The following is a 19,757-nucleotide window of genomic DNA, read 5'->3' on the forward strand; positions in this document are numbered from 1 at the left end:
TCAATTACACAGCACAATGAATAGAGACAAGGTAACAGCCCCTTTCGTTCATGTTTGCTTAATTTATTAAAGAACAAAGCTTGCAGAATCACTGGAGCTTCCTCCTTGGGTGCAGACTGCGCAAAAAGAACTAAGGCTTTGACATGTATTGTGTTAAAGCAATGGTCCCAGATTTTCTAGGCAGCTGCACAGACTTCCTGTTGCTGCCTTGCCCATTGAGTTTCATCATATTCTACATCTTAGCCTCTCAAGTTACTTACTTACTCTATTTAATGTGTATTTATTGGCAGATATTGCCAATGAGTGGCTGAGCGACATGAAGATAGAATCTGTCTCATTTTACTTTTTCTCTTTTATAGACCCTAGGACAAAACTGGCACAGAGTAAGCATAAAAAAACCACTTATTTTAATGACAGCATATTTCTCACCTGAAACCATGGAGAAGCACAGGTGACACCCTTGACTCAGGATTGGCACCTGATCCCTTAACCTGAGGTTCTCTCTCTCTCTCTCTCTTTCTTTCTCTCTCTTGATATGTACTCCTCAGGCATGCTGGGTAAAGTCCAGGACTTTTGAGAATCTCATTTCTCAAAGTTCCCTGATACTTTTTCCTGAAGTGTACCATTCAGTCATAATAAGAACTACAAGGGCCAGGCCAGTCACAACCTTTGGCCCCTGTACAAAAACACACATGAGCAAAAAAAAAAAAAAAAAAAAAAAAAAAAGATTAATTTAGGATCTGGAATCCTGTACTATTTTTGGTCATGATTGAAGATAATTTAATTTGGTAATGCATAGTTACTAATAAATTACTTTTAATTCCTTAGTTTTTTAGTACATTAGCTGACTGATTTTCGTATGTTGATCTAACCTTACATTCCAGAAATAAATCTTAATTGGTCAGGATAAACAGTCCCTTAGTATGCTGCTAAATTCAGTTTGCTAGTATTTTATGAGGACTTTTGTATTAATACTTATAAGATGTGTTGGTTTGTAGTTTTCTTTTTATAGTGTCTATCTGGCTTTATAACAGGGTAACACTGCCTTCATAAAATGAATTAGAAAATGCTCCCTCCTCTTCAATTTTTTGGAAAAGTTTCAGAAGGATTGATGTTAAACTTTTAATCCAGTAGAATTCACCAGTGAAGCCGTTTGGGCCAGGGTTCTTGTTTGTTGGTAGAAATACCACATTCCTATTCATAATCCGATGAAATGTCATCCAGCCACGTCCTGTCTATTCTCTGCCTGGATCCTCCCTCCCTTAACAACTTTCAGAACCCAAGGTGTTTACCCAGTTGGTGTGTGACAAGAAATGGTCAGCCCTTGTTTTAAAGAGAGAAAGCCAGAAATGGGTTTTGTCCCTATGAAGCGTGTACTAACGAGTGGCTGTTGCAGCCATTGCTACATGATGTCACTAGAGGCATGGCCTGGGATATGCTGAACTTGTTAGCAAACAGCTCCACCATGGCCTGGGTCTGGGCCCTGCAAACCCTTTGCTCAAGAACAACTCATAACTTCTCATTAAACCTGACATATTTTTTGATGACATCTAAATAATATAAATAGGTGGAAAGGATACAATTTATGTCCTGTTATGAACATTGCTCTTTTAAAATAAAACTGTTAAATCACTCTTTTAAAAGCATCCAATGGAGCCTGCCCATATGATACCCACTATCATCCTTCTCAAAATGTTTTTCCAGTTTTATTGAGAAATAATTGACCTACATCACTGTATACATTTAAGGCATACAGCATGATGGTTCACTTTACATATATTGTGAATGATATCATCCATTTTTAAAATACATGCACAATCCCTTTTACTTTTGAATATTTTACATCATTCCTTTTTACATGGAAATTATATTTCTATTCCACTTCCTTCAAAGAATTTTATTCTAGTTAAATATTTTTAGATTTTAAAGTCTCTTACTGATAACTTTATTATCCTTCTCACCAATGAAAAGATGTATATAAATTTAAAATATGAAATGTTTGTATTTTTCATGAACATATTGCTCTAAATGTTTAAAAGCTCTCTTTTAGATTGAGTTATTGCTACATTTATTGTTAGTATAAAATTGAAAAATACAATAAATACATTAAAATTTTGACAGTTATTAAGGCACAAAAGCTAATGTTTTTATTGGAGCAACTTCTCTTAATGAGACAAATCATTAAAAAAATTTTCTCTGCTTTTTAATTTAAGATAAAAATGTATACTGCTAAAAATTCAAGGGTTCTTTATCTAACATAGAATCTTGGACTTTGTTTATAGAAGATTGAACCATTCATCATTTTGAGAGATGAAATAAAATGAAGAGTAACTTTCATAGGAGAAAATATTCATGATATGATTTGATGAAATCAACTTTATGTTTTAATTGATGAGTGCATGGCAAATCTGAAATAAATTTCATAGGTTTTATCCATAAGTTTTATCCAATGTATCTTGAAAATATATAACCCAGTAAAACATGCCAGTTAGTATTGCATTTTCTTGTGCCTGCAGTAAGTATCAGGAATAGCAGAAAAAATTTTCTCACATGTAAATTCATGGCTAGAAAAATCATATTTAGTGTTTATTAGCTCTAATAGATATTTTTCTGCTCTGTCTTCAGAAGAACATAATCTCGACAGTCATCTAAGCTTCAAAGACGCTGTGTTGTTATTAAAAATTTGTCTTTACTCCAACCACTGCCACCTTAATTTTTAAATATTCTTATTCAGAACAAGTCAATCTGAGCTAAAATACTTTGGTCTGATATTCCATTCTTCAGTTTCCAGGATTTCCTATAAAATAGGAAAGCAGGAAGCCCTAAGGCATAGAGCATCTTGATTGACCCAATGAGATGTTGCCTGTCACTCCTGGGAATCTCACTGGTGTAAGATTTGAGGCAGGTGACAAGTTTGCCTTTCTTTTGTGAAATGTGGGAGAATTGGGCAACCTACTACTGTGAACACAGGACATTTTCAGGCAGATAAATTTTGGAGAAGAGAACACATGCCTTTGATATTTAGAAATTTTCATACAACAGAAGAGCTTCTGTGGACACCTTTAGGATTACTCTAATTTGAAGACCACTTTTTAGAAGGCATTTGGGTTAGAGCAAGTCTCTTCGCTCCCAGATACAGTCAGCAATAGTGATTCCATGACGTGCCATCCACTTCAGTGGCGTCATTCTCTCTTTCTCTGTTTCCCTCTCTCTGTCTTCCTTCTATGCTGTCTCACAGTCTCTTTCTCTCTCTGTTTCCCTCTCTCCTTCTCTCCTTATTTCTCTCTCTGTGTTTAGGGATCGGGCCTAAACCGGCAGTCAGACATCCCTCTCACAATCTGGGACGGCTGGCTCCTTACTTCTCGCCTGCCTGCCTGTCTGCCTGACTGCCTGATTGCCCCTAACCACTTCTGCCTGCCAGCCTGATCACTCCCTAACCTCTCCCCTGCCAGCCTGATTAACACCTAACTGCTCCCCTGCCAGCCCGATCACCCCCAACTGTCCTCCCCTGCTGGCCCAATCTCACCCCCAACTGTCCTCCCCTGCTGGCCTGATCTCACCCTCAATTGCCCTCTCCTGCTGGCCTGATGGCCCCCAACTGCCCTCCCCTGCAGGCCTGGACCCCCCTGCCAACTGTCCTCCCCTGCCAGCCTGGTTGCCCCCAACTGCCCTCCCCTGCTGGCCTGATCTCACCCCCAGTGGCCCTCCCCTGCCAGCCTGATCTCACTCCCAACTGCCCTCCCCTGCCAGCCTGATCACACCCTCAATTGCCCTCTCCTGCTGGCCTGATGGCCCCCAACTGCTCTCCCCTGCTGGCCTAGTTGCCTCCAACTGCCCTCCCCTGCAGGCCTGATCTCACCCCCAACTGCCCTCCTCTGCTGGCCAATTTGGTTCTGATTGGTCAGTTTCTATGCCAGTCAGCGTCAAAAGCTTCACCTCCTAGGCAGCCATTAGCTCCTCACAGTTGACCCAGATTTGCTTCTGATTGGTCAGTTTCTATGCCAGTCAGCATCTCTGGGCCTTTTAATGGGGCCTGATCAGAACGGTGGGGCTGATCAGTAGCCCCGGTGGAGGCTTGGAGAGAAATGGAGGCGCGGCTGATTATCAGGCTGGGAGCTAAAGAGAGAGGCAAGTGCTGATCAACAGCTGCCACAGAGGCTACGGATCAGACCCTGCTTCTCTCTTCAGGCCTCTCTCTGGGCCTGATTCGCAGCCCCCTCAGGAGTCAGTGCTGGATCACCGTGCCTACAGCCATAGCAGTCAGCTGTGGCAACCCAGCGCTGACTTCAGGACTGACTTCCAGTTGGTCGAGCCTCCTGGTCATTGCAGATGTGACAGACCCAGGGTTTTTATATATTAGGATAAATAGCTGGATGGTGTCTCCTGAAACTGTTTAAAGTGATTAGTTTGGTTAATGGGAATGCTGATTATAGTGGGTTGAATAGTATCTCTCAAAAATGCAGAATCTCAAAGTGTGACCTTATTTGGAAATAGGTCATAGGCATAATTAGTTAAGATATGGTTGCACTAGATCAGCACTAGATCAGTGGGTCCTAATCCAATGACTATTACCCTTGTAAGAAGAGAAGAGACACACAGAAATGTCATGTGAAGACAGCGACAGAGGCTAAATGCACAAGCCAAGGAACACTAAGAACCTCCAAAAGTAGGAAGACACAAGGAAGGGTTCTCCCAGAGCCTTCAGAGGTAATGTGGGCCTAAGCACACCTTAATTTTAGACGTCTAACTTCCAGAAGTGTGAGAGAATAAATTTCAGTCATAGTAAGCCCCATCTGTGTACCTTATGACAGCAGTCCTATTTGAGAGTGGAGGCAGAGCGCCTTCTCATACTTTCCTGTCTACATTTCTGAATTATCTTAACTACTATGGCAGGAATCTTGTATTTCAGAAATTTGTAAAAGATACTTTTAAAACGATAAGCATCATACGAATGATATTGTAAATCAAAATGAGTATTGACGAGTACTCAATTTAATGCCCTGAATTTCAAGAACAATTTTCTTATATAGAATACAATTATTTACCATGTTATCTCAAGTAACCCTCATAGTGTAGAGAAGATATCACTGGGATGATTTCAAAAATAGGAGTTTCTCTTGCAATAACGGATCGTTACTAGTAAGTGTGGGAGTAGATATTATTAGACTTGGGCCACCGGAAGACTCAAGGAAGTGATAACTTCTTCTGCAAGTCTGGGAGATGCAAATTAAGAGCAGGATTATTTCTAGGCATACAGAGGCTGGTTTCAGAGGTAATAAGATGGGAAGTATATGGTGACTGAATGGACTCAGAAACTTGGCTTCCCAAAAGTTGAGCAACCTTGCAAACCTCTTTTGCCAATAAGCCCCTGCTCTGTGCTAACCAGGCATTCTATTATTCTAAGCTTAAAGAATATTCTCCACTAACTGGTTGTCCTGTAGACAGGTACAACCACATTCTTGGTAAAAAAAAAAAAAAAAAAAAAAAAAAAACGAAAGAAAGAAAGAGAATGTCCCCTATAATTTACAACTTAACAATGCTGTCAAATCATCATGCCCTTCACAGGGAAGTGAGGTTCAGGATAAACTAGGAAATATTTCTTAACCAACCTGTAAAGACACTAGAAATAGAAGGATGGTTCCTGAAACTTAACTTCCTCTTGTGTTTCATTGGGTTCCTGGATTCCTAGAACCAATGATGTCAGTGTATATTCAGAAAATACCCAAAGACATAAGTTGACAAGTACTCATATGCAAAAACTTCTGAGAATTGTTGAGTCTTCAGTGACACTATGGTCAGGATGTCATAATTCTATGTATTGGAGGGTGGGGGGCGGGGAGGGGAAGAGTATGAAATGTCTGCTTATTTGAGCTAACCCAAACTCTATATTTAAGCAAACTGCTGGTTCTTATCAATTACTGCCTTTTCCTCAAACCCTACTTCTGCATGAGGGATCTTGGTAGCTTAGTCTCAGAATTCAGCCTCAGAAGTTCACTGGAAGGCCAGTTCATCCTACCTCATCACACTATTTCTTCTTCCAGGCCCAGGCTGAGCTACTTGCTTCTGTCCTGTGGGACTCAGGTTGATTTCTTTTTGAGCCCAAATAAACCCATCCTTCTCCTGCTCCAGGAGTTTCCACCCTATTTTGTGACAATGGCCTATGATACAACCTTGACTGAGAATTCTTATTCCTCATGTTTGTAATCTTTTTCATCCTGCGTCTTATTTCTTGTTGTTTTCTTCTATCACTAGAGGCCCGGTGCACCCCAAGGAGGTGAGGCCTGGAGGGAGCCATGGGCGGCCACGCTCGGATCAGCTGTACTTAGTATCTTCAGCCAGCGGGGTGTGGTGCCGTTTATTTGTACAGAAACATTTTCAAAAAATTATTTTCAATAAGATGCAAAATCTTCCAACTTTTCAACCTGATGTGATAAAATATTTGATTTTGTTCTAGGTTTTCTGTAGCTGTGAATTGTTTAAATGTGTCTGTTTCAGGATATAAAGCATAAACACGTGCTGTTAACAATTTCTTGTGGGTTTTACTGTTTTGCCTTCAAATAAAGACTTTTTCATAAAAAAAAAATTTATTAACTTAATTTATTAACCACATTGATGACATATAGTCCAAAGAATGTAGTAACCTCCTCATGTTAATTAATTGCTCTTCTCTTTTCAACGTCTATTGTGTTGCCAGGTTGAACAATAATTCAAATAGAGTGTCCCAGAAAAAAACCACTTGGGCTCCCTCTTTGGAGTCTTTCTTTTTTTTTTTGAATCATCCATTTTATTTTATTTTGTCATGTGCTCACAACCTCTCCTCTCCCTTCCCTGGCAGGTCACAGATAAATTAAAAATAAAACCTACAAGGAAAATAACTTATTAAAGCACTCCCAGGCTCATACCTTCTATCCCTACTGCTCAATTAATGTGTTACCCCTCCCCCAAAGTGGGGAGAACCAGCATTTCCCCCATTCAACTCCTGCTAGTCCAGATTGTACCCCAGAACCAGACAAGGACGGGGAGGGGCAGCAGTAGCACACAGTTAAAAATAAAGACACTAGTCCTGGAACCATATGGCCACCTTGGCACTCCCCTCTCTGCTTCTCCCAAGCAGTCCTCCAGGAGCCCTTGCTGAGCTCAGGGTGCTAAGAAGTTGCCTATGGCCAAGAGCCTGGGGCAGGGGAAGATGCTGTAAACCTCCATTCATGCACTTCTAATCCTCCTAGGAAGAAACTCAAAGAAGAAAGCAGACAGAGACCTCAGGACGGAGGAGAAAAATCCCAAATGTTCACACAGTTACATGGAGTCTTTATGGCAAAGAGAACATTTAGCAGCTTTGAATATTGGGGTATCTCCTTTTTACTCAACACAAGCATCCTAGACCCTATAAGTGAAACAGGGCTCAAGCCCTAAAAACATCACAGCGCAAGAAACTCTAAGAGAACTAGTATTTTGTTGCTGGGTTTTGTTTTGGCTTTTTCCACTGACAAGCCCAGTTGTTGGTGCATAGCAAATGATGGCACCTATTTCTGTTGTGTGAGACTGTCAGAATTTATTAACCACATTGATGACATACAGCCCAAAGAATGTAGTAACCTCCTCATGTTAATTATTTGCTCTTCTCTTTTCAAAGTCTATTGTGTTGCCAGGTTGAACAATAATTCAAATAGAGTATCCCAGCAAAAAACCACTTGGGCTCCCTCTTTGGAGTCTGGCTGGCAGCTCTGGGCATTGCCAATAATAGCCCAACTCACCCTGACTTTGCATCCCCTTCCAGGGGCCTCCCCTTCGGCACAACTTCAACAGTGGCCTGGAGACAGCCCGGGGTTGACGGTTGTGTTTTGCCAAGGCCTTTTGAATAGTAGTGTCCCAATGACGTGCTAGATATTATTTATGTAAGAATGAGCTTTTTCTTTTTTTAACAATAATATCCTTTCAGAAATTTCTAACTACTTTGTAACTGCATGACTTAACCTGGTGATAAAAGCAGTTATTAAAAGTCTACCTTTTCCAAAGCTTATGTTTCTTTTCTGTTTTTGTATTTTAATAGTGTCTCTTAGTAGGTGATGAAAATACAATTGGGTTTCTGGAGTTTTTGAAACAACCACTTAAATAACATTACTATTGCTATGTTGTGAGTGACCAAATTTCATTCTTAAATTCTTTTGTTTCATTATAGTGAATAGGAAATGGCTCTCAAGTTGGAAAAAAAAAATTGTGCACAGCTGGGGTCCAGCCCGCCCACCTCAATCAGGGCAGATCCAGCCAGGCCAGCCTAGGAAAGAGACTACAGGTGGTTGGCCAGCTGGCCCCGCCCCCTGGCTGAACTTCCTGTTGAACTCCCAGTTGAACTCCCAGTTGAGGGGACAATTTGCATATTAGCCTTTTATTATATAGGATTGGACTTATGCCTTAGTAAATCAAAACTTTACTATCTACGACCCCCTGTCACTCCACTCAGATTTTGGAGGAAGGGAGAACTGTGTACGGGGTTTCTTTGAAGAGTGATAAAAATCATTCTGGAATTACATTACGGTGATGGTTGTACAACCTTGTGAATATACTAAAAAACAGTGACTTGTACATATTTTAAAGGTGAACCTTATGGTTTATGAATTATATATCAATTAAAAAGTCAGTGCGAATTCCAGCATGTCATAATTTCAAGAGTTTCATCAAAAGGTTGATGAGACTTGGGGACTCAACAGGGTTGAGTCACACATATAGTCACCTGCATCTGGGAATGGCTAAAGGCATTTCCCCAAACCTGAATAGGAAACTGATTATGGCTGCCAGACAGTTAAAGGGCATCTTAATCTACATGTTATTGCCTCCTACTGGCCAAACAACTGAACAGCTGTAGGCTATTCCCCAAACTGACAATGCCTCTGTACCCTTTGAAACCTTACCCATTGAAGTGTATTATCTCCACCTTGCCTTAGGAAAAATTGTGTTAATAAAAGCAAGGGTCCTAGACAAGGAGGGAGTCTTCAGTTCCTTTGACTGAAGGTCCTCTGACCCCCAATGCCTTTCAAAATTATATCTCGTCTCCGGACTCTTTATTAGTCCCTGGATTCCTATGTCATCTACGCGCAGCCCCTTTTCCAGATTCCTGAACCCTTCTTGATGCTGGGACATGAACCCTGGCAAGTCAGTCCACAGGACAAATATCCTTACCCCTGTGGGATAGGAGCTAGATGCCTGGAATGCCAGCTCTCTCCCTGGCCACAGCCATGCTTCAGGTACAGTGTACTCTGGGGAAAAACACTCTTGTTTTCAGTTTCCTTCCCTCTCAAGGTCATTCATTTCTACTAAACCCAAGCTGAACAGAGTTGTTTGAAGGGTGGGAGGGTTAGGCATGATTTGATTCTCTCTCTGAGCTCAGAGGAGGTCACCCCATTCCAGTCTCCACACATTGTTCATGGTTACCTCTGGATGAATCCCTAAAAGGGTGACTGAAAGCCATGCTTCCTCTCCTGGTGACTGTCAGGCCCAGATGAAAGGTTGGGGGCTTAGTAATTGACCCATGTCTGCCCCTTTGGATTCTATGTGAAGATATTTTCTCTATTGTGAGTGCCAATGAAAAGAGTTCTCTTCATTGAAAGACAAGGAAATACCTTGTTTTATCCTGGAGTCTGCCTACTATAGTGTGGATGGTGGATACATGTACAGTTCCTGAGCCAGGTTATCTGTCTAGATAGCTCACCTGTGCAGGTCATCACCTGTAAAAACCTGGGCTTCTGTTCAACTGCTCCATGACTCAGTTCTATCTTCTGTGAAATGGGTATAACAGAGATCTGCTTCAATAGGTTAATAAAGGCATAAGTGGGCAAATACATATCCCAGCTCATAAACATCAACACATTTTAATACTATTCCGCCTCTAGGAACACCATGCACACTAAGAGACTAAGGGTCCGATGGTACCAAAATTAACCATGGCATTCAATGAAGACCTTTTTCTCACTTTTTCTTACAGGTCATTAACTCCATTCTCCAGCTCATGAATCTGAAGCTGGCATACTAAAGGGCAGGGTGACAGAGAAGTGTCATGATCCTGGCTGCTCAAACGATTTATTTTTGTTTCATAGTTAAAATGCTGCCACACAAAATGCTGCCATGCAAATGGTCATTTGTAACAATTGTTGATGATTCCTGTCCTCCCTATATTGTTCAACACCTGGTCAGAAGTTGAGCTGTTTTCCTGGTTATGCAGTATAACCACTAAGGGAAGTAGTAGGATGCACAAACCCTTTTACAACTTCAATTTGCAAATGTAAGTTTTTGGTTGGTTGGTGTTTGAAGTGGATCTGAAAGACAATTCACTGTCAAGAGGAGAAATATTTTTTTAAGTGTTGGTTCTGGGTAGTTGAGCTGGAGGAATGTGAGGAATCTGGGATTTTAACTTTATTCTCATTGATATTGGTAAGGCAACTGCATGCATGCCGTATGGCCCAATGATGGCCACAATTGCAGTAAAGGGAGAAAAAGGTAGAGTTATATGGCAGCTTTCATGTCTTTACCAATAAATATTTCATGCCCCTGCGGGTAAGGATTGAGAAATAAAATGTTGAATTATTTGACATTGCAACTATAGGAAGGCGGGGCAGGAGAGGTATATATTTAGGAGCTCACCATTCACCACACATAGACTCACAGACTCCCTGCCTACCTGCTTCCTCCACGAACACGGGTAAGTGGCTCAGTTGCTCCCACTTAACAACATGAATTGTTTCGGGTAATAATAGCAATTATGTGTTTTCTATCATACATGCATTGCTTTCTGTATGAGGGGATTTTACTTATTCTGTCAGGGAAAAATTCAAATACTTCATCTTGATTTGTCAAGATGTACTTATCAAATGTATTTCCCAGTAATAAAGAACCACTCTCTTAGGAGCACTTGTGGAGAGAGGCAACCACATAGCCTTGAAGGAGAAGGCAGAGGTGCCTCAGGAGAGCTGGCTGGATGTTATCCACATGGTCTTGGCATCTGTTATAAAGTCTTTTCTACACAGACCTAGTCCAGCCAGTTACAAAGGAAAGATAAAAATGTTCTCTTACTTTCTCACAAAACTCTTAAAATAGTAATTGTACTTGTCTTCTAATTATGAAATTAAAACATGTGCTTTATAGAAGGTTTAAACAGTGAAAAACAAGAAACACTTGAGTTGCCAGAATCCTAAAACCCAAATACAAGTTGTTTCTTTAAGAAAAATTGATTAAACAGTAACCTTCCGTTTGGTAAAGTCATTATATAATGAATCTGCTGCTTTTCCAGGAGTTCCAGATCACACCAACGACACCATGAATTCACTCAGTGAAGCAAATACCCGCTTTGCATATGATCTGTTCCAGCTGTTCAGAAAATCAACAAAGGAAAATATTTTCTATTCCCCGCTTAGTATCACGTCAGCCTTAGCCATGACATACTTAGGGTCCCGAAAACGCACTGCATCAGAAATTCAAAAGGTAGGTGTCAGCTTTCTTTACTTTGACTAGATTGGGCTTATCCCTCTGTTGTTGTGTGTGAAGATGGTCACAGCTGGCTGTCCCCATAGGTAGCACAGGAGAAGCAAGTATTCCCATGACTGGTCCAACTGCTTCCATACTCCTAGACTTCCTCTGGGAGCTAGAATGAACCCCTACCATTGCCCACCAACTAGAGGTGAGGCTTAAATGGAGAATTATTGGTAGAAGTAATGCATTGACTTAAATCCATGGAAAACATTATCACATGTGTCCTCAGCAATGAATGAATATGAATTGGATTCTTTGAAGGGGTTGGTTACAACCCAGCTTAGCTGTGTTATCTCAAGGAGAAAATTCTTACTAAAGTGTTCTTTATTCTTTTTTATTTGTTTTGCTTTGGTTTAGGGTTTTTTTGGTTTGTTTGTTTGTTTGTTTGGGGTTTAGGTTTACTTTTGTCCTTCCATTCTTTCTTTCTTTGTTTTTTTTCTCTTAATTTCCTCTGCTGTAGACAGATCTTTTGAGTAAAGATTTTTGTTCTACTTCCTGTCACTTCCAGGTTCTACACTTTAATGAGGTCATAGAGAACACAAGAGGAACCACAACAGCTCAGGTGAGTCATAGCACTCGAGTCTAGAACGAGCATCAAATATCCAACAGGGTCATACTTTAAATTGGGAATTTCACATAAACTGTGAAAAGACCATTTCTTAGGGGAAATCTTAGGCAAAATAGATTAGACAAACAGAGTTGTTATTTTTTTATTTCATATTACATGCTTATTTATTTCATATTTTTGTTTTCCTGAGAGGAGATCAGCATTGTGAGTAAGAGCATGAGTACTAGAACCAAAAAGCTACCTTCAAATTTCTGCTCTGCTATTCACACATTGTGACCATGGGCAAGATAAAACTGCTCTGAGCCACAGTGACCTTATCCCAATAAACTAGGGGCAATAAAAGAGCTGCTTCTATTCATGAAAATATATACAAAACATTGCAACAGTGACTGGATTACTGGAAACCTTGATAAAAATAATGTGTTATTACTATTATAGAATAACTAGAGGCCCAGTGCACAAATTCATGCATGGGTGGGGTCCGCCGGCCCAGTCTGATCGGGCCCAATCAGGGCCAGGGTGGCCGGGGGGAGGGGCTTTGGAGCAATTGGCCGTCAGGCCCCACCCCAGATTGGGGTGGGGGGACTGATTGAGGGTGGGGCCAGATGTGGGGAGTGGCTGTGGGCAGTGGGATGGCCAGCCATGCCCCTGAATGGGGTGGGCAGGTCGATCAGTGGCCAGTGGCCCGGGGGAGGGGCCATGGGAGGTTGGCCAGCTGGCCCACCCCCATTAGTGTGTGAAGGGAGGGCAACCAGGGATGGGGCCAGCCGGGGGGGAGGGGCCGCAGGCTGTAGTCACAGGCCCTGCCCCTGATTGGAGTGGGGGGGCTGATCAGGGGCGGAGCCAGCTGGGGGGAGGGGCCTAGAGCCAATGGGGTGGGGGGGCAAATCGGGGGCAGGGCCTGCCAGGGGGAGGGGCCACAGGGAGTTGGCCAGCCAGCCCTGCCCTCGATCATGGTAGGGGGGGCAAATCGGGGGTGAGGCCAGCCGGGGGGAGAGGCCGCAGGAGGTTGGCCGGCCAGCCCCAACCCTGATCGGGTTGGTTCCCTGGCCGCAGTGGGCATCCTAGCGACTGGTCATTCCGGTCATTACAGTGTTCCATTCACTGGCTTTTTATATTTATAGACTAGAAGCCTGGTGCATGAAATTCATGCATGGGGGAGTCCCTCAGCCCAGCCTGCACCCTTTCCAATCCGGGATCCCTCAGGGGATGTCCGACTGCCAGTTTAGGCCTGATCTCTTGCAATCCAGGACCGCTGGCTCCTAACCATTCACCTGCCTGCCTAATTACCCCTAACCACTCTGCCTGCCTGATTGCCCCTAACCACTCTGCCTGCCTGCCTGATCACCCCTAACCCCTCTGCCTGCATGCATGATCACCCCTAACCACCTCTGCCTGCATGCATGATGCCCCTAACTGCTCTCCTGCCAGCCTGATCACCCCTAACTGCTCTGCCTGCCTGTCTGATCACCCCTAACCACCTCTGCCTTAGCCGCTGCCACCGTGGCTTTTTCCGGAAGGACATCCGGAAGACATCCGGTCTATATGATCTAATAGCATATTACCCTTTTATTAGCATAGATAATGATCCTAATAATCATAATAGCATTGCTAAAATCATATAATTTTAATTAACTCACAAATGGATTCAGAAAAAAAAGCATCCATCCAAGTATATTTTGGGAAATGATTGTATGAGATATATGGCTTATATCCTTAATAGTCCAAAACTCTGAGCTAGCAAGTGGAAGGCTCTGACTCAGGCGGGCCTAGTTTCAAAAATTGGCTCTGTGACATCGTATCCTTAGAGAACTTATTTAACTCTCTTAGCGTCTTATTTTCATTTGAATTAGACTAAAGACTTAGAGATATAGATGTAAAGTCCTTAGTAATGTACCAGGCACACACTGTTACCACTCTTCCAGTATGACCATTATGAGTAAAAAGCATAGATCCCAGTCAATTGTCCTTAGAAATAATTCTGCCAAGGAGAATAATTGGGCTTCATGTCACAGAATATTAAAACATTCAAGTTCAACATTCTCATACCATTGGTGGCTGTTAGAAATGACATACAGTCTAGTCCAGTGGTTCTCAACCTTCTGGCCCTTTAAATACAGTTCCTCATGTTGTGACCCAACCATAAAATTATTTTCGTTGCTACTTTATAACTGTAATGTTGCTACTGTTATGAATCATAATGTAAATATCTGATATGCAGGATGGTCTTAGATGACCCCTGTGAAAGGGTCGTTCGACCGCCACAGGTTGAGAACCGCTGGTAGTCCTTAAGGAGCTTAAGTTTAGCTGGAAATTTAAGCCTAACCACTGAACCAATCAAAAGACAACCCAATAGTGAAATGGTGCTGCCCCTATAGTTCACATGAGAAAAGACTGGAGTGTGTTAGAGCAGAAAGAAAAAAATTTCTGGATAAGTCAATGGGAGGATTATAAAGGATATATGAGGTAAAGTACACCAAATATCAGAGAATAACAACAAAAGTCATCTATGGGGCTGCCAAACGTTACATATGGATCTAACAGACTTAAGTACATGGTTTAGTATTTACAACGACAGAGAATTCAGCGAGCTCGTTTTTGATGTTTGAAGGTTGAAGAGTCAGGAAACGTGCACCAGCAATTTCAAAAGCTTCTGACTGAGTTAAATAAGCCCACTGATGCCTACAAGCTGAGCCTTGCCAACAGGCTCTATGGAGATAAGAAGTTTCCGTTTTTTCAGGTGAGTCTCATGGATCTGCCACACCTGTCGCCTGCCTCTTGGGTCCTCTATCCCCAATGACCCAATTGGGGAAATTGAGTCACATGCGCTTGGCTGACCCACCTGGGGATCATTTATTCATGGTATGTCAGTCAAGATCCCTCACCACAGTTCTGTCCACTGGAGTGTCCCCGAGCCTGACAACCCACCAGTAAAGTGTGGGTTTAGGGATGAGCTGATGTACTATAGTTGGTCATGATAAAACATAATTTAACTTGGGAATACATAGTTACTGATAAATTACTCTTAATTCCTCCTTTCTTCCTTCCCACATCAAAGGAATACTTGGATAATGTTAAGAAATTCTACCTAGCCAGTGTGGAATCTGCTGATTTTGCAAATGCTGCAGAAGAAACCCGAAAGATGATTAATTCCTGGGTGGAAAGCCAAACGAATGGTACAGTATGAGAGGGTCACCCATGAAAAGTCACCGTGAGTCTCCGCTGTGCATGAACCTGTGCTGACACTGCGTGGGGTACCAGGATAGGGAGTCCACAGAGAGTCTGGGGGAAGGCACTGCGGATGGTGGCATGGTCCAAGTAAATGTGGACAGAAACAAGGGGAGCCCATGAGGGATCGGGGGAACAGCTACATGAAAATGCAGCTGGAGACTGATAGCATCTTTGTGGATCCCAACTCTCTGCTCAGACCCCATCTTAGGTTCACATCTTTTACTTTAAATCAGAGACTTAACTTCTGTATTACGATCCCTAAGAGAAAAGATGAGAAAGGGATCCCTTATCCTTTGTTAACTGGGAAACAAACAACTTTCCTGTAAATCCCCCTTCTTGCCACCTGCCTATCCCACTTGACCATACCCACAGCTTCTTCCCCAACCACAGCACAGAGTTTGACAGCCTCCATTCTATGAGCTATATTCTCCCTCCCACCTGCAGCCCAGACTAGACCAACAGCAGTTCAAAGTGGGGAATGAAGAGGAGGACACCACAGGGAATGGCAGCTGACCACATAGAGCATGTGCTTCCGGTTATAGAGCTCGTGACATTGGCTCTAAAGAACGTTCAGGCCCTATTTCCCCAGAGTCATGAGCCTAAATTTGAAATAAAAGGGAAAAAAAGGGAAGAAGGAAGAAAAGAAGAGAATGGTAAGGGAGGAAAGAACAGAGGGAAGGAAGGAGGAGGGAAGTCCAGGGGGGATGGAGGCACGGAGGGGGGGAAACGCATTTGTTGAAAGAGTAGATGAAATCAGTTCATCAGTATTCAGTGTGAGATGACTGAAGTCACCCTCAGAGAATCTGAAAACCTTCCTAATCATAAAAAGGGTTGTCTTCTCCATGGGGGTAACTCCATCAGGCTGGTGATATAAGAAAGATTGTACCTTGTCAACTATTTGGTCATGGAATCACTAAAGTGGTGACTTGTATGAATAACTAATGATCACTTTAATTTTCAAAGCATCTTCCAGACAAACCACTTGTTCCTTTCATGATAGACCTTTGTTTTTCTTTCTTTTACAGAAAAAATCAAGGATCTCTTTCCCAAAGGCTCTCTTGACAGCTCCACCATTCTGGTTCTGGTGAATGCCATCTATTTCAAGGGGCAGTGGAATGAAAAATTTGATGCAAAAAAAACTGAGCAGGGGCAATTTTGGCTGAACAAGGTATTGTCTATTTTTTACTTATATAATGCAACGTAGCTAGACATAGAATGTTCCATTTCAACACATATTTGATTAATGTACAACTGCAGGTTAGAGAACAGAATTTCTCACAGCTGCACTTTCTTATTTTATTTTTTACTTTATTTAGTTAGGAACCCTTAAAGAAACTCTTCTCTCTAACTCACAAATGTCCCAGATTATCTCTTGGAAAGAGGATGTGTTTTCTATCTCAATAATATTATTTTTTTAACTTATGCCTCCCTTGGCATTTGTTTGCCACACTAATTTACTGCAGGATACAAGCAAAGTTGTGCAGATGATGAAACAAAGCAATATGTTTAAGTTCACCTCACTGGAGGACATGCAAGCCAAGGTCCTGGAAATACCATACAAAGACAAAGATCTGAGCATGGTGTTGTTGCTGCCAAATGAAATAGATGGTCTTCAGCAGGTAAAACCTTGTATCTACAATTCTTCTTTCTATTGCCCAATTTCCTTGTAGTACAATGCTTGTGTGGGCTGTTTATGGAAGCGGTGCTCACAGCCCATGGGTGATGTCTGAAGGGGTTCAAGAATAGATACTTTGTCTCTTCTATGAATACAGCCTGAAGGAGAGGTGTTAAGGAGAACCTAGCATTCGGTCATGTTCCAAAAAATAAATAATATCTTAAGTATCACGTGTGTGTGATATGGAAAAATATATAGAAGTTTGTAGGATCATAGGTCCCATTAACATTCTGATGAAACCATGAATGTCAGTTCAGGAAAAATACATATACCTTGGCACACAGATGGACTATTTTGCAACCATAGGAACCTCAGATATATTCCAATTTATTCACTTGAAGACCAAAAACTAAGACTTTGATGTAGGTGACACTTTGATGTAGGAAAAACATATGCAGGTTCACCCAGAAACAAAAGCAAGCAAATTAAAGCACCAATGGGTACTATTTTGCATACTGACTCACAATGAGTTTGTGGACAGTAAACAAATAGATTTATCTTGATTTTCACTTTTCAGTTTAGAAGTAGTCTATCCCTAAGAGCTCAAAGTCATTTGGACCCTCATTCCTGTGAGAGAGAAAAAAGAGAAATTATCCTCTTAGCATTTTATAATGATTAAAGATAATGTGTAAAAAATATCAATAACAATACCTGACATATTGAGGACATTCCAAAAATGGCATATACAATCCCTATAATAGTAAAGGATGCTGCCAGAGTTGCAGTGAGCTTGCCACACTCAAAGTATATACTGTGGCAACACTGGCAGGGGAAGTCCTCCAGGAAAGTAGTCTGGTGGGATATGTGAATAGCCTTTACTTTCTCTTTCCTCCTACCCAGCAGTCCTCCTTATCAATAACATTAGGAGCCCCAGTCCTGGAACTTATCCTCTGCTAATTAGTCTAAACAAGGCAAAAGCATTTGGACCAAAGTGTCTAAAAGTAATGAACATTTCAAAACAGGGAACATTGGTGCAGCATTGTATTGCCAATAGTTTAGCTTAGGGGCTGACACCCCGTAAATACTTTAAAAATATTAATTATGAAAAGATATATACATTGACTATCAGTTTAATGGCAGTATATAACAATTTAAACTTGATTCAAGAAAGATATAGCTATGTGGAGATGTTTACAAATAGGTCAAGCAACAAAAAAAGAATAAAAGTAAGTTGGATGCTATAAATTGTAAAAAATTTTGTACAAAAACACATTAACTAGAAGAGAACTATTTAAAATGTAAACATACAGTGGACAGGCAGTTAAGAATGGAGGTATATATTTCATCTTTTACAAAATAATTTTATTTAATGGTTCTATTGCTTTGTATATAATACAGATGATTAGGTTTATTATATATAATATGTACTTAGATATTACTATCTATTATAAACTATATATAACAATCTCCTGTATTTATATGTGCTGGAACATTTTAATCCAATGCTCAATTGTGTTCAGTGTCCACTGAGAATCATGCCATTTGTTATTTTTTCCATCATTATAGCTTGAAGACAAACTCACTTCGGAGAAATTAATAGAGTGGACGAGCTCACGGAATATGAGCATGAGTCATGTGCATGTTCACTTACCTCGGTTCAAAGTGGAACAAAGCTTTAACCTCCAGGTCACTATGAAAGCCCTGGGGATGGTGGACGCCTTCAGTCCACGGGATGCCGACTTCTCGGGCATGTCAGGAAGCCAGGGTCTCGTGATATCTGCAATCCTACACAAGTCCTTTGTGGAGGTGACAGAGGAGGGTACAGAGGCTGCAGCTGCTACTGGCGTAGGAATTTCTGTCACATCAGCACCAAATTATGAAATGTTCCATTGTGATCACCCCTTCCTGTTCCTCATCAAGCACAACAAGACCAATAGCATTCTCTTCTTTGGCAGATTCTTGTCCCCTTAGGTGCAATTAGCATGCTGCTGCTTTAGGGGGAGGGTAACAGAGTTGTTCCAGTACTTTGATTGCAGGAAATGGGTTCTCTTTAGCTTTCCTTTCCAATCTCATAGTCATCACTAAGACTGTAATAGGTGAAAGAGCATGTTTGTCTCTCTCTTTCTACAAATACATGTAGATTATTTCCCCATGATAATTCTACCTTTGGGATAAAATATTCAAGGAATGGTAAAAAGATATTTCAATACTCTACCATCTACATGTGAAATACCACATTTTATGCTTCAAAAATTATATCTACTATTCAAATGTATTAGCCTTACACCTACATTTCTTTAAATTTATTTACATCTGCTGTAACACTTCAATCCAATGTTGAATTGTGTACATTGTCTAAGAATCATGTCATGTGCTATTTTTTCCTTACATGTCTACATTTCTGATTTTATGAAATACATTATCAATAAAATGGTGATTTAGTCATATTACTTATTGCTTTTCCTTAGTCAAAGATGAAAGCCAAGCCTCACAAACTGCCAATGTTGAAATGAAAGGATACATACCCTCTTCCCTTATGAAATAATATTGTCCTCTGTTGGGGAAAACCTTCGATGTATAATCTTGTCAGCTCCATCATTACAGGGCTCTGTCCAAATGATCTACGTTGTACATCTGGAGTACACACATGGATCAGCAACTATGTGACAAATGAATGAATGATAGACTCATTCTCTTTAAGTCACTCAGGAGCCTATTATCCTATCTAATAAAGAGGGAATATGCTAATTGACTGTCACACCCTCCCTAGATGGAGGCGCCCATAGCCACAAGATGGCGGCTCCCAGTCCCCTCAGCCACCAC

At 41.3% G+C, this 19,757-nt stretch overlaps 2 protein-coding genes across 4 annotated transcripts in view; one reads left to right on the forward strand and one right to left on the reverse strand.

Moving 5' to 3' along the window:
• SERPINB11 (serpin family B member 11) overlaps positions 1-19,757 on the reverse strand; it is a 66,525-nt gene that overhangs the window by 23,548 nt on the left and 23,220 nt on the right. Inside the window, exons 1-2 of one of the 3 annotated variants that reach the window (XM_036321529.1) lie at positions 18,586-18,717; positions 17,459-17,561 (exon numbers count right to left, since the gene is read on the reverse strand). The exons of the other annotated variants lie outside the window; for them this stretch is intronic. The gene's annotated coding sequence lies outside the window, so the exon portion shown is untranslated. Of the gene's footprint in view, positions 1-17,458; positions 17,562-18,585; positions 18,718-19,757 lie in introns of those variants that run through there. 3 annotated transcript variants of the gene reach the window in all.
• SERPINB3 (serpin family B member 3) lies at positions 10,631-19,384 on the forward strand. The gene is made up of 8 exons (XM_036321543.1): positions 10,631-10,693; positions 11,282-11,472; positions 12,029-12,082; positions 14,700-14,828; positions 15,147-15,264; positions 16,345-16,487; positions 16,783-16,938; positions 18,501-19,384. The coding sequence occupies exons 2-8, from the start codon at positions 11,308-11,310 to the stop codon at positions 18,903-18,905; spliced, it is 1,170 nt and encodes a 389-aa protein (XP_036177436.1). The 5' UTR covers positions 10,631-10,693; positions 11,282-11,307; the 3' UTR covers positions 18,906-19,384.

This window comes from Myotis myotis, unplaced genomic scaffold (assembly GCF_014108235.1).
Source record: "Myotis myotis isolate mMyoMyo1 unplaced genomic scaffold, mMyoMyo1.p scaffold_m19_p_9, whole genome shotgun sequence".
NCBI classification, from domain to species: domain Eukaryota; kingdom Metazoa; phylum Chordata; class Mammalia; order Chiroptera; family Vespertilionidae; genus Myotis; species Myotis myotis.

Excerpts from the sequence above, each read along its gene's own strand:
- SERPINB3 (XM_036321543.1), top strand. The coding sequence starts at position 11,308 with ATGAATTCACTCAGTGAAGCAAATACCCGCTTTGCATATGATCTGTTC. Across the intron at positions 11,473-12,028 it reads CTGCATCAGAAATTCAAAAG|GTTCTACACTTTAATGAGGT; the intron begins GTAGGTGTCAGC and ends TGTCACTTCCAG. Across the intron at positions 14,829-15,146 it reads AGAAGTTTCCGTTTTTTCAG|GAATACTTGGATAATGTTAA; the intron begins GTGAGTCTCATG and ends CCCACATCAAAG.